Source organism: Mastomys coucha, unplaced genomic scaffold (genome assembly GCF_008632895.1).
Source record: "Mastomys coucha isolate ucsf_1 unplaced genomic scaffold, UCSF_Mcou_1 pScaffold20, whole genome shotgun sequence".
NCBI classification, from domain to species: Eukaryota; Metazoa; Chordata; class Mammalia; order Rodentia; family Muridae; genus Mastomys; species Mastomys coucha.
This window is the reverse complement of record NW_022196903.1, coordinates 51,824,233-51,837,869: the sequence shown is the minus strand read 5'-3', so window position 1 is coordinate 51,837,869 and position 13,637 is coordinate 51,824,233. Positions and strand designations below refer to the sequence as shown.

At 41.5% G+C, this 13,637-nt stretch overlaps 1 protein-coding gene across 3 annotated transcripts in view; it reads left to right on the top strand.

Annotated features, from left to right (window-relative positions):
• The first annotated feature begins 807 nt into the window (after positions 1 to 807).
• Kbtbd2 (kelch repeat and BTB domain containing 2) overlaps positions 808 to 13,637 on the top strand; it is a 25,294-nt gene continuing 12,464 nt past the window's right edge. The window contains exons 1-2 of one of the 3 annotated variants that reach the window (XM_031382015.1): positions 808 to 1,056; positions 12,609 to 13,093. In XM_031382015.1, coding sequence (XP_031237875.1) covers positions 12,924 to 13,093 — 170 coding nt within the window. In that variant the 5' untranslated portion in view covers positions 808 to 1,056; positions 12,609 to 12,923. Of the gene's footprint in view, positions 1,057 to 1,102; positions 1,342 to 12,608; positions 13,094 to 13,637 lie in introns of those variants that run through there. The other 2 variants (XM_031382017.1, XM_031382016.1) reach the window with 2 other exon arrangements.

Sequence of the window (13,637 nt, the reverse complement as noted above, 5' to 3'; positions counted from 1 at the left end):
ATATCCTTTACTCCAGCCGCCTGCCAGCTGGGATTAGAGTTGTCTGTCTCTTTATCTTGTAGCCATCCCTAATTCTCCAGACTGGACTTATTCTAATTAGGAAGTAGGTAATTCTGAATTCTTTTTTGTTTTGTTTTTGTTACATGTATGTTTAGGAAAATCTATAATTTTTTTTCTTGCTGACAAGCTACGGCAAGTTTAAAAAAAAAAAGGCGCAGACCACAAGCACTGGCTGTTTCAAGGCCTCGCTTTGAAATGTGGGGCATGGAGGGTTTCTGCTGCATTGCAGTAAAAACTGGCTGGAGGCGTCACTTGCGGAGACCGTCCTCTGCACCCATTTGCTTCCAAACTGCGGGTTATCTCCGTGGTGCCAATACTTCCAAGGCCTTAACAAACGGAACGTTCGAAGGCGTTGGAGGCTGGAACTAAGGAAACAGCCCATTCAGTAAACGGTCCAAGGTCCTCCTCCCCTAACTTCAAACTTCCCGGGCTGTAGTGCTGGCCCCGACTCTGGCCAAGCCTGCAGATGTCTGTATCTCCGGTAGACACCTTCAGAGGCGAACAACTGCGGCCGCCCAGAAGTCCGAGTGCCGCTGAAGAGAACTTTGGGAACCGCTTTTTCCAGGTTTTGAGGCTGGGTGGCCCCCGCGACCCCGCTCCGCGCACGCGCCCTGGCCGCCCGGCGGCAGCCCGGGAAGCTCCGACCCAGACGCCAGCGTCACCACGCGCCGCCTCCGCCCTTCCTGCTTTCCGTTTCCTTCCCGCGCCTGCGCGGCTCCGATTGTTTTGGCTTTCCGGTTGGGGCCAAGGAAAAGGGCGCGGTGAGCCAGATGAAGGCGGGGTCCAACCGCGGACACCTGGGAGCCGGCGGAGCCGCCGCTGGAGCGGGCCAGGGCGCGGGCGCGGGCGGCAGGCCGTGACGGCCCAGCCCAGGAGGCGCGAGGAAGCGGAAGCGAGCGGACCCGGATCCCCGCAGCGCCACGCCCCCGCCGTGCGTGAGGCCGCGTGAGTGCAGCCCGGCGGAGCGGCGCGGTGAGCTGGGCGGCCGGGACGGAGGTGAGCCCGGTCGGGCGCGAGGCGGGCGGCCTTTGTGGGCGGGGGAGGCAGCGGCGGCGGCGGCTTTCAAACTGGGGCGCTTCCGCCGAGCGCGCGGTGTTTCCGGCGCGGCCTTGCGCGAGCCCCGCGGCTCGGGGCGGCGTCCTTCCGAGGCAGAGCTGTTTTGCTCCGCTCGTGTCGCGCGGCAGCCGAAGAAGGGCGACCGCGTCCTTGCGCACCCCCCCCCTCTTTTTTTCTTAAATATTCTTTTTCTTGACACATCGGCAGTAACCAAGAGTTAGCCAGGTTAGCCGGGGGTCCTGTTGTCCTCGGCCTGCTTATGCTCTCCTGTGGGAAGGGGAAGCTGCCCTTTGAAACCTGTTTGCTTTAGACGGATTTATCATGGATTTGAACCGAACTCTAAGTCGGATGACTGTGCCAGCGCTGCTGTAGTGCAGTTGTTTTGAGTTAATGTGTGCTCTCCCCCACTTCCCGCCCCACCAAGCTCCTGGCCTAGTAGTTTTAAGATTCCTTTTTATAGCTGCTTAAAGGAAAAGCAATGCGTATTCTCCAGGCTGCAGAGCTCTAGAATTTCCTTGGTGGCCCCTCTTAAGTTAAGCAAGAAATTAAGATAGTAAACTTGAAAGACTTTGCTTTGTGAACAGCTATATCAGTTTTGTAAAAACGGAGGGAGTTTGGGGGGGGGGGGAGACCGTGTTGGTCACGTGTTGTTTATACATGAATCTGTAAGTCTGGCTCACTGAGCAGATACTGAGGAACAGCCCTGTCAGCAGTGTGCTCTGATTGAAATTATATTTTCTTCCTGTGAGTTAACACAGTTTATTTTCTTCATTTCTTTTAAGTTATGAATTCTTCCCCAAATTTGAGTAATACAGACCAGGTCTTCTGCTGTTGAGAATGCCTTCGTTTAGTCAGCCTTTGGATAAAGCTCTTATTTGTAATCTAAGGTCCATTTGAAAAAGCCAAGTCAGTTGTTTTTCCCAGACTCTTGTGATGTGAAAGGTTGCTGTTCTTCTCGTGTATCTGATAACGTTATGCCTTTCTGCTTTGCTCTTTTGTTAGTTTAACGCTTTTCTAGATTCTTTTAGATCAGGACCAGAAATCTTAAAGAGGGTATATAGTTCTTGGCAACTATGGCTTTTCTGTTGAGCATGCTTTGTATGTAATCCGTGTTTCCACACTGTTATTTCCTTTTTTTCAGATAAGTACTGTAATTATTCTCCATTTTATTTCCATAACCGCAGTACTGTAAAACATGTTAACTTTACAAATACTGTAAAGAGATGACAGAATTAAAAGGAGTCATAGTAATTAATTAGTGAGGCCACTGTAGAGTTTTCTTTATTAGCTAGCAGAAATAAAAAGCGTTTCTTAGTTTCTATACCTTGAGTATTGAATGTGTTTTAGATGTTTGTTAAATTCCTAGAAGCCTGAGTTGTCTCTTGAGATAGACTCTGTTAATAGTGTAATCCAGGTTTGCCTTAAAGTCCTGCTTCAGCCTGGGGTTGCACACTAGTACTAGCATGCCATGTCCTATTGAGTGCAATCTTGAAAGCCAAAAGATACCTGGTTTTCTGCAGATTTGCGTGCTATTTAGAAAATAGTTGAAAACCACCCACCCCTTCCCAGCCACATTCCTAAAACAGTGGGGGCTGAGAAAATGATGGGTTTTGCTGTACTGAAACTGTCTTGTTCTACACCAGTCTTGCCCTGTACTGCAGAGTTTGAATAAAACAGACACTTACGTAACTTGAGGCATTGGTTGGCAGGCTAGTTCAAGCACTTAGGTGTATGAAGGGTGTTCTTGATGCATTGGCAGGATTGGAGTTCTTAGATCATTTTATGGGAAGGAGAGATTGTCATGGGTGATTGGAGACAGTGTTCTGGGACCATCTTTCTTTACTCCACTCATATAAATGGCTGTAGTGACTTGTAGTGCCTTTCATTGCACGCAGGGGCTTCCAAGAACTTTAGCTTGTGGTTTACTTATTTTTGTAACACTGGGGATGCTAAGCAAGCACCCTACTTTTATTACTGAGCTATAGTCCCAGCCTTTGGTTTGTTTAAGTGACAAGATCTTGCTGAGTAGCCTAAGGTTGGCCTGGGCTACCAGGATTCATCTTCTCCCCTGTCTGGTGGTGAGAGGGGCACACTCAGCATCAAGTTTTTAGTTTTGTGTTTCTGTAAGGAAACACGTTTTAGTAGTCATAATCAATGTTAAGGGGCTCTACCCCTTAGACCCCTATATAAGAATGTAGAGTATCCAAGATGATAATTAACTTACATAACTTGGAGGTATCAGGAATGACAAGTTAATTTAAACAATATTAGATGTGTGAAAACAGTTCTTGGTTCTCTTGTCAGTAATTGTTTTCTGTTGTGGTTGGAGGAACTGACCCAAGAAAACAGTGTTAATGGAAAACTTTGGGTCAGTTTAGTATCAGCCAGTCCCCTCCCGCTTCTTAAGACTGAGTAAAATGGAGAGGTAAAGGAGCGATAATCCAAAATGGCATCCTGAGCTCAATTATTCTGTAATAGGCCCTTGGTAACTCCCTGGTCATAGACTCTAGTATGTGAGCTTGTCCTCATGCACATAAGTATGTATCATTAACCTGATTGACAATAAAGCTTAGGAATAAAGGAACAGTGGGAACAGACCTGAGCTCCAAGTTTTACTAGAGTAGGGAAAATTACTGAAATTTATCAGATTTGATAAATTTAAAGAACAAAGCCCCAGCCTTTCTCAGAACCCTTTCACTTTTTCTTGTCATGACTCCCAAAACTCATTTGTATAGCATTTGTCGCTTAAAGATTATATATTGAGCAGGGTGTAATGGTGCATTTCTTTCATCTCAGCATTTGGGAGGCAGTGGCAGGCAGATTTCTTAGTTGGAGGCCAGCCTGGTCTTCATAGTGAGTTCTACGACAGCACTCCATTTAGTCTTCCAAGAGGAGTGACCACTCTTAAAGAGGGACTTGTTTAATAACTGTTATTATGGCTCTGGCTTTACTTTTTCTGCACTGACATCAGCCATCCAAAGTTAATCTTGTTGGGCTGATAAATTCATACTTTGTACCATCAGAAAACTCTGTACATTTAAAAACTAATTTCACAAAAGTTTCATTTAGAGCTGAACGTGGTGGCTCGTGTGGGTTATTGGCTTCGGAGAAGCTAAAGCAGGAAGTTCAGAGTTCAAGACAAACCTGGATTATATAGAGGGCTCCAGAACAGCCTGACCTACCCGGTGAGACCCTGTCTGAAAAAGATAAAAATAGGGAATTGCATTGGAATACTGTGACCTTGTAAGGAGGATCTCTAGACCTGTTAAAAAAGTATGGAGAGTTGGCTTTTGGGAAAGGATTCAAAGTTTCACCAGTGATTGGATTAATAAAAATTGTTGTGCTTCGTTTAAAGCATTGTTCAAAGATGACCCTGAAAAAGCCATGGAAGAGTTCTGGGGTTTTTTTGTTTTTGTTTTTTTGTTTTTGTTTTTGTTTTTGTTTTTGTTTTTTCTTGGTTTTTCGAGACAGGGTTTCTCTGTGTAGCCCTGGCTGTCCTGGAACTCACTTTGTAGACCAGGCTGGCCTCGAACTCAGAAATCCGCCTGCCTCTACCTCCCAAGTGCTGGGATTAAAGGCGTGCACCACCCCCACCCGGCAGAGCTCTGTTTTTCTATATGAGCAAACTAAGGTGCACAGCTAGTGAGCTGTGGGAGTGGGCTTCCCTCACAGTAATGTGAGCTTATGTGCTTACACATGCGCACACACACACAACCGCATGCGCACACACACTGTAATACTTGCCATCCAGATGCCTTGGAACTTTTTCAACAAGTCTTCAGCCTTCTGTAGTGACACTTGCAGTACTGGAAGATGGTAGCAAGAGATGGTGCTTCCTACAATTGAGTGGCCTGTAAGCTCATTCCTAAAGGAAGACCTTCATCGTACTTCATCGTAGTATTTTTTTGAGAAAATTTTGGATGGTACAATATATGTAGCTCAGGCTAAGAGCTTGCTGTCCTCCTGCGTATTGTCCTGAGTAGCTTGTGCCCCAGACCCAGCTCTGTGTATGTGTGTATGTACGTGTCTGCGTTTTGCAGTTTGTGTTTCCAGTGCTGGGATTGAAGCCAGGACTTTATACAGCTTCTTGCAGGCTAGACTAGTGCTCTGTCTATCACTCAGCTGCACTTGCGGCCTTTGTTTTACTTTTGACTAGTAAATAATTGTACATTTTGTGGGATACAATATAATTTTTTAGAGATTTTTTTTAATTAAGTATGTATCTCTAAATATGGGTATGTCCAAGTATGTAGGTGCTCTAGGAGGGCAGAAATGTTAGATAACAGGCTACTGTGAGATTGATGTGGAGGTTGGGACTGCATCTAAATCCTTACAAAAGCAACATATACCCTTAACCTCAGCCATCTCTCCCACCCCAGTTTAATGCTTTGATGTGTATATTGTGGAGTGATGAAGTTATTTAATATGCTCATCATCTCACCTATCTTGGGAGAGAGGGCGAGAGAGACAGTCAGAAACATTGAAAATCTACCCTTAGCAGTTTTTATTTTTTGCTATTTTGAGACAAGGTCTCACTGTATAGCCCAGTATCTTGGTTCCTCTTGCTGTGATAAAATGCCCTGACCAAAGCGACATGAGGGAGAAAGGCTTTATTTTGGCTTGAAGTTCTAGGTTCTAGTCCATCATGGCTGAGAAGCCACAGTAGCAGAATTTTAAGTGAGCTAGTTACATTACATCCACATTCAAGACAGAGAGATAATCACTATTCTTTTCTCTGTTGTGTCCACTTAGGACCCCCTGCCCAGAAACTGGTCTCACTAACAATTAAGATGGGTCTTTTTTTTTTTTTTTTCCAAGACAAGATTTCTCTGTGTAGCCTTGGCTGTCCTGGAACTCACTCTGTAGACCAGGCTGGCCTTGAACTCAGAAATCTGCCTACCTCTGCCTCCCAAGCACTGGGATCAAAGGAGTGCACCACCACTGCCAGGCTAAGATGGGTCTTAATGGGTCACATGAAATTATGTAGTTAAAGATAGTTCTCACTTAGCAGACATGTCCAGAGGCCTGCCTCCCAGATGATTAGCAGTTTTTATATAATAACATTATTACTGTGAAATGCCTTACAGTGTAATAGATTCTAACGAACTTTTTTCTGTCTAAAACTTTGTAATGTAGCAACTACAAGTCTTGTTCACATTCTCTTTGACCACCACTTATCCTTTAAAGACAGGCTCTCTTAGCTCAAGCTGGCATGGAAGTATCTGTGTAGCCCAAGTGGCCTCAAACTTGTGATAGTCCCCTTGCCTCAGCCTCCCGTGTTCAGGGATTTCTGGTAGTTGTCATCATGCCTGTCCTTCCTGCCCTTGACACTTCATTTTTCATCCACAACTCAGTTAATTGTTGATAGGTCTAGTTTTCACATTCAGTTGTGTTTATTCTGAACTTTATCCTCTCTCTCGCCTGGTTAACATCTGAAAGGTTACTTTACTCTTGTTTATATTTCTATAGTTACAGGTTTTCTCACAAACCTATAGAAGTGAAAACTAAATTTTACAGTAGAATTAGGTAGCACTCCCACTGCTACCATATTTCATACCTTTCTTTAATTTATATTGATTATTTAATACCAACATTTTGAACCTATAGAACAAATTCATTGTTATTACTTTATTATTTTATGAGTGTTTCAGTAATTATTTATGTGAATTGGCAGGTATCTTTCAGGCATAGTTTGAATTTTGCCATCTGAAGACTTACACACTTGGAGAATGGTTACTTACACATACTAGACAATCACTCTGTCACTGAACTATCTACCAACACTTGTATACTCTTAGAGCAAAGTGAATAGATAATTCTGACAACAGACATAAACCCTTCAATCTAACCAGCAACTATGTATTGCATGTACAGTAAGTGATTTGCCCTGGCTTCATCTAATGAGTCCCTGTATTCGGTAAATGTTTTTGTTTTGTTGTTCTTATTTATTTGTTTGTTTTTATCCTCCTGCCTCAGCCTTAATACCTGGAATTATAGGAATGTGTATTAATATGTAGAAACTTGTCTTTTATACATCTTATGTTTTTCAAGTGTTTGTGTAGTTGATGTAGTTAATAACACAGAAAGCAATTTTGAGTAGTTTTGGATCAGATCATTATAAAACATGGTTGTGTTCTTTTTGTCTCAAATTCATAGAGATCCTCCTGCCTTTGCCTCTGGTGTGCTGAGATTTAAAATGTGCACTGCCACAGCTGGCCTTTGTGTTTCTGATTTTGATTTAAAATCTAACCCTATGTATCCCAGGCTGGCCTTAAACTTAGGATCTTGTAGCCTCAGCCTCCCAAATTCTGCCTTTCATGTGTGCATCACCATAGTCAGGTTGTAGTGAGTTTGTTTGTTTTCTGGTTTTTTGTCTGTTTGTTTTCTTCCTTGGATATGGGGTTTTGAGCTCACAGATTCAGGCATTCTTAGTATCTCAGATGTTGGCTGGGGTAACTGGTGCTTATGTGTGCCTAGCTAAGTATTTTTTTTAATCTATAACAGCCCTTCTCACCATGTGAATATATCTGGGGAGGGATGTCTTCCCTTCACTTTTGGGCTTGATTTTTGGAGCCTTAATGAAGGGTCCTCATATAAGTGTAAAAGTATTTCCAAAGTTCACTGAACCAGAATAGCGGTGTTTGAATAGTAAGAGGTGCTAGATGAAAATGCAGGTGTGGTGGCTCATGTCAGAGGTTTACTATGAGTTTGAGGCTATTCTGGACTCAGTTCCAGACAGCCTGGGCTACAGAAACCCTGTCTCAAAAAAACAACCACCAATACGAAAACAAAACAAAACAAAAAAAAACCCTCAATTTTGAAAAGTGTAGTATATATAATATGTACAGGTAGGGCTTACTAACAATCGTATTTAGTTCAATTATCAATAATTTAAGTCTGTGCTACTCCTTGTCTTTATGATCTAAAGAGAAAATATTCTAACAAAACTACAGTATATACTTTAGTCAGTAGCAGTCAGTTCATCCTGAAAAATTGTAAAGATATAACATAACACCCCAGGAAGCTGAGGCAAGGGTACCCTTAGGCTAACCTGAGCTACATAGTGAGCTCCAGCTCCCCTCCCCTTGCGCCCAGCTCCAGTGTTAGAGTGCTTGCTTAGTATGCAGGAAGCCCTGATCTACATAGACTGACTGTGGCACATCCCTGTAATCCTAGCACTCTGGAGGTAGGTGCAGGAACATCAGAAGTCCAGCCTGAGAATACGCCATGAGATACTACTGTCTCACACCACTAATAACAACAAAAGTAGATTAAAATAAAAGTATGGTCAGTTTTTTTGTGAATAGAGTTGTATTTTTAAAAAAATAGTCCATTCTGTTGCATGCTGCCATTGAGATGGAGACGTGAAGGCCAGAGCCAAAATACATTATTGTCTTTGTGTTGAAATCATACATGTATTGAAAGTATGCTTTAAAATTAGGTAACTGAATTCTGTATGTTGAATTCATAAATAAATAAATTTTCCCTTCTCATTTGGAGTAGCTCTCAGTGGTAGACAAGTACTTGCTGGACCTGCCCATTTTACTCATTCTGCAGTGCCTTTGCCAATAATTTGTAATTTGAGTAGGGCATAGAGGTATAAGCCTGTAGTCCCAGTACTAGGGAGGTTGAAGCAAGAGAGTTTCAACGTTGTTGCCAGCCTTGGCTGTATATAGAGATCTCTCTTAAGAAATTAACCAATTGCCGGGTAATGGTGGCGCACGCCTTTAATCCCAGCACTTGGGAGGCAGAGGCAAGCGGATTTCTGAGTTCAAGGACAGCCTGGTCTACAGAGTGAGTTCCAGGACAGCCAGGGCTACACAGAGAAACCCTGTCTCAAAAAAAAAAAAAAATCAACCAGTTAAAAACAAAACAAAAAACAGTGCCCAAGTTTGGAGCTTAAGCTGACCCTGTCTTGAAATAAAACAACCTTGGGCTGGAAGTGTCCTTGGTAGGTTATTTAGCATCTGAAAGGCCTTAGGTTTGTCCCCATTGACACTTAAAGGAAAGCTGTATTTTGTGGAAAATGTATTTACCCATTTCATTCTTTTGCCTGCTCCAGGTGTCTCTCACTGTTTTGGGGTTTTTTTTGTTTGTTTGTTTGGTTGGTTGGTTGGTTGGTTGGTTGATTGGTTGGTTTGGTTTGGTTTTTGAGACAAGGTTTCTCTGTATAGCCTTGGCTATCATGGAACTCACTCTGTAAACCAGGCTGGCCTTGAACTCAGAAATCGCCTGACTCTGCCTCCCAGGTGCTGGGATTAAAGGCATGCGCCACCACTGCCTGGCCTCTCACTGGTTTTTAAGAGACATTTAAAAAGTCATTTGTAGTTTTGACTGTGATTTGTAGTGAACGGTAAATGTGCATAATGTTTGAGAGCGCTAATGGTTGGTAACTCTCGGTACCTCAAGGGTAAATACTCGTAGTAAATAATAAATAAAAATAGTTGAATTTATTTTGAGTAACATTAATTTAGCTTTTAAAAACTAAACAGTTTCTTCACTCCTGTGCAATAAGGGATGTCAACTTTTGTTGATAAGGCATATGTGATTTATTGTTACTGCTATGCTGGGAATTGAACCTAGGGACTTGAATATTCCAAGTATGTGCTCTATGATTGTTCTGTATCACTAGCCCTTTAATATAATATAGAATAATATGCAAAAGAGGTGTTGAAAAGAAAAAAGTAAAATGTGTTGTTACATGGTAAATAATTAGAGTAATGTTTGAGATTTGCTGCTGTGATTGGAGAGCGCAGTTTAAAGGAGGAGAGGTTTGGTCCATTGTGGCTAGAGGATGTTGTAGCAGAGTAGCTCACATCTTGGCAGATGAGAAGCAGAACAGTAACAGGAAGGGGTTAGGACATGATAAATGCCTCCAGGAACAACACCCCCTTCCCTGAGACCTATTCCTCCAATCAGGTCCCAGTTCTTACAGTTTAACTGTCTCCCACTAGTCTTCATAATTTGAGTGTACCAGTGGATTAAGCCATCCTCTAAGTCAGAGATGACCTTGCCTCAGTAACTACTCTCCCAGACATCTCTCTCTAAAGTTAGGCACTGCATTTAAGTGGTTCTCACTCCAATCAAAGCAAAAGTCAAAATGGACTCGGGGTATTAAGGATGTCTTCCTATTTTTCTTAAAGAGCAAGGAATTTTGTTGCAGAAAAACTTGGTGGTGTTGGACATCTTAGTTTGTTAATCGTCCTGAACTTTGTATATGCATAGCTCAGGTGTGGAAGTCACAGGACAACTACTCCATGTTGTTGCCCTTGGTAAAGATGATATGTTTAGTTATGGAATACTGCCCTAGATTTCTTGAGAGTTTTAATTTATGATAATATGTATCACATTACCTCTATAAAATATGTAACTTCAGATTCTAGGACATATCTCATCCAAAGAATTTTGAATAAAGGGCTCTGGGTGTAAAGAATAATGCAAATGTTTCTAAACCTTCACTAACATAGAGCATTGCATTTTATTTGGTAGCAGCTAGTGATCTTAGGAATTAACCTCAGAGACTATAGGGTAAAACTTAGATTTATGATGTACCTTTCAGATCCAAAAGGATGACAGAACCTCTAGAGTCCCGGTCTTGCTTTGCCTTTATTTCTTTTTACGTCCATCCTTAGTTAATTTTCTGGAAACATGACAGTCTTTGGGATTAGCAGTCCTGGCACTTGTGTAGTTCCAGCCAGAAGATACATTGTGATCTCCTTTGGTACTCTGAATGATTGCTACTTTGTGAGGAAAAAGCAGTGATTCTAATTAAAGTTAAAATTATTTCCCTCTCTGATTCTGGAACTCAGGATTAATTATCTAATTTAAAATTGCAGTAGTTTGGGGGGGTTAATTTATGGGTAGCCACCTATTTGGATTTCCCTATTTGTTTTACATGGATTGGGTGTTTTTCCTGCATGTATGTTGAGCCGTGTATATGCAGTGCTGAAAAGGCCAGACAAGGGCTCCAGTTCCCTGGAATTGGAGTTACAGAAAGCTGTGAGCTGCCGTGGTGTGCTAAGAACTGAACCCTGGTCCTGAAGAGCAGCCTACCTCCAGTTCTTTTGTTCTTTCACTAAGTGAATGTTATATAGTAGAATATAGCTGTGAGTTTTCCCCACTGAGTGGTGTTCTATTCCTTGTAGCAAAATAAATGATAAGCCAAGTGTGGTGCAAGCCTTAAATCGCAGCACTCAGTAGGCAGAAACAGGTGAGCTCTAGGCCTGCCTGGTCTACAAAGCAAATCCAGGACAGCCAGGGTGGGTTACACTGAGAAACCTTATCTTGAAAAAAACCACAATCAATCAATAAATGTTTTTTTTAAAGCATGATAAAAGTGGCTTAAGGAATGGTTTGTTTTGGCTTACAGTTTGAGAGTATAGTCCATGGGGGCAAGGGTTGAGACAGCTGTCATATCATCCCAGCCAGGAAGCAGCAAATACTGAATGCTGCTTCCCACTGACCTTTCTCCTTTCTATTCAGCTTGGGATCTACATTTATAGTAGGTCTTTTCACATTAATCTAACCTAGAAACCCCTTCACAAACATACACAGAGACTTGTTTTCACTGTGATTCTAAATCTTGTGAAGTAACAGTAAAAACTAGCCGGCTAGCTGTTCCAATTTTATTTGTTGAAATAAGCTAGTCTTCTTGATTTCAAGTCTCATTTGATTATGTCTAATTTCTTATGGGTACTTGGGTTTACTGGTGATTTATAATGTATTGTAGTAAAAGTGTCTCGAAGGGAACTTGTTCTTCCTTCAAATATTCTGACAATTAGTTCACACACTAATTTGGATAACATAATTTGTATGGTAAGGGTGTTTCTGTGTAACATGTTATTCTCACTCATAAATTATATTTATCAGAGATAAATTATACAGACTTCTCTTGTATATAATTTAGAGATGTAACTCAGTAGAAGAGTGCTTGCCTGGTATGTTGCAAGGTTCTGAACTTTGTCTCCATCTCCTCAACAAAATACGTGTTTGATACCTACATATACAGACGTCTAAACAATAGAATTTCTTTGAATTTAGAAATAGCACAGTTTGAATCCAGTTGCTGTGCAGTCTTTGTGAACATATGAGTATCTTCAGACTGACACCCATTGCCAAAGAGGGCTTCTCTTCAAGTTTTGGTTTTCCCTTAAGTTGCTGTCAGATGTTGCTGTTAAATAAGTAAAAGATCTTGCTTTTGCAATTTAAATTCTTTAAAGAACCTTAAAATTGCCTGCTTTTTCATTTGCTTATTTTCTAGGATTTTCTAGGATCTTGTATGGAAGGCAAAAAGTTTAAAGTGTTAATTTTCTGCAGCCTAGTTATTTTAAGTGTTATAGACTGAACAATTCATTTTTCTTTTGTTTAATTTTTGTACTTATATCTAAAGTTGATTGGAAGTTCACATAAATGTGTATCAAAGGTTGTTGATTTAAATATTGTGTTCTAAAAGCTTGATCTACATATTCTAACTGAACTTTTTCTCTTTTTAGTTCTGCAGAAAACCTACTGAACATAAGATGTTGCAACAAAATCTACCTCCTGTATTTTTTCCCTTTATTCATGAGCTTCACAGTTTCAAATTTGAGTAGGATGTTTGGAGAATCTGTTGAAAAACTGTAGCACAGGATGACCTAGCAAAGATTGTGAGCCTGAAACAAGATACTCATAGTGGCTGTGTCAGTTCTGTTCTGAATGCTGCAGATAACAGCAAGTGAACTCCCTCCTTACTTCTGAAGTATTCATTTGACCTCCCATCAAGACGGACTTTTCTAATCTGTTCTTGAAGATATTAATGGAATACAATCATGTCCACTCAAGAGGAAAAGCAGATCAATACCGAATATGCTGTGTCCTTGTTGGAACAGTTGAAACTGTTTTATGAACAGCAGTTATTTACTGACATAGTGTTAATTGTTGAGGGCACTGAATTCCCTTGTCATAAGATGGTTCTTGCAACATGTAGCTCCTATTTCAGGTAAGTAGTTTACCTTGTTTAATTTGTAAAAAGTGTTGCTTAAATTTCTTTATTACTCTGTATGTACACTCAGCTATGCCGGAACAAGCAGTGGAATTCACTGAGCATCTCACTGGAGATGCTGCAATGTTGCCTCATCGATACAGATTCTTTAAATGTTAAAGCTTTTGGTTTTGTTTGGTTTTTAGACGAGATCTTACTGGCCTTGAACTCGTATAGCCCTGGCCATCCTTGAACTCATTATGGGGACCTGGCTGGCCTCGACCTCACAGAGATCTGCCTGCCTCTGCCTCCCATTTGCTGGGATTAAAGGCTAAAATGTTAAAAGTTTTTAAAACTCCCATCTCTGCATTTTACTTAAATTTATTTCAGAAGATGCAGTTTTTGTCAGAGCACTTCCTAATTGATTAAGGGATAGATGACATTTTCACCAAAGTATTAAATGCACAAAAATTGTTGAAATTAAAGCTGCAGGACAGTGGTGGCACACGCCTTTAATCCCAGCACTTGGGAGGCAGAGGCAGAGGCAGGCAGATTTCTGAGT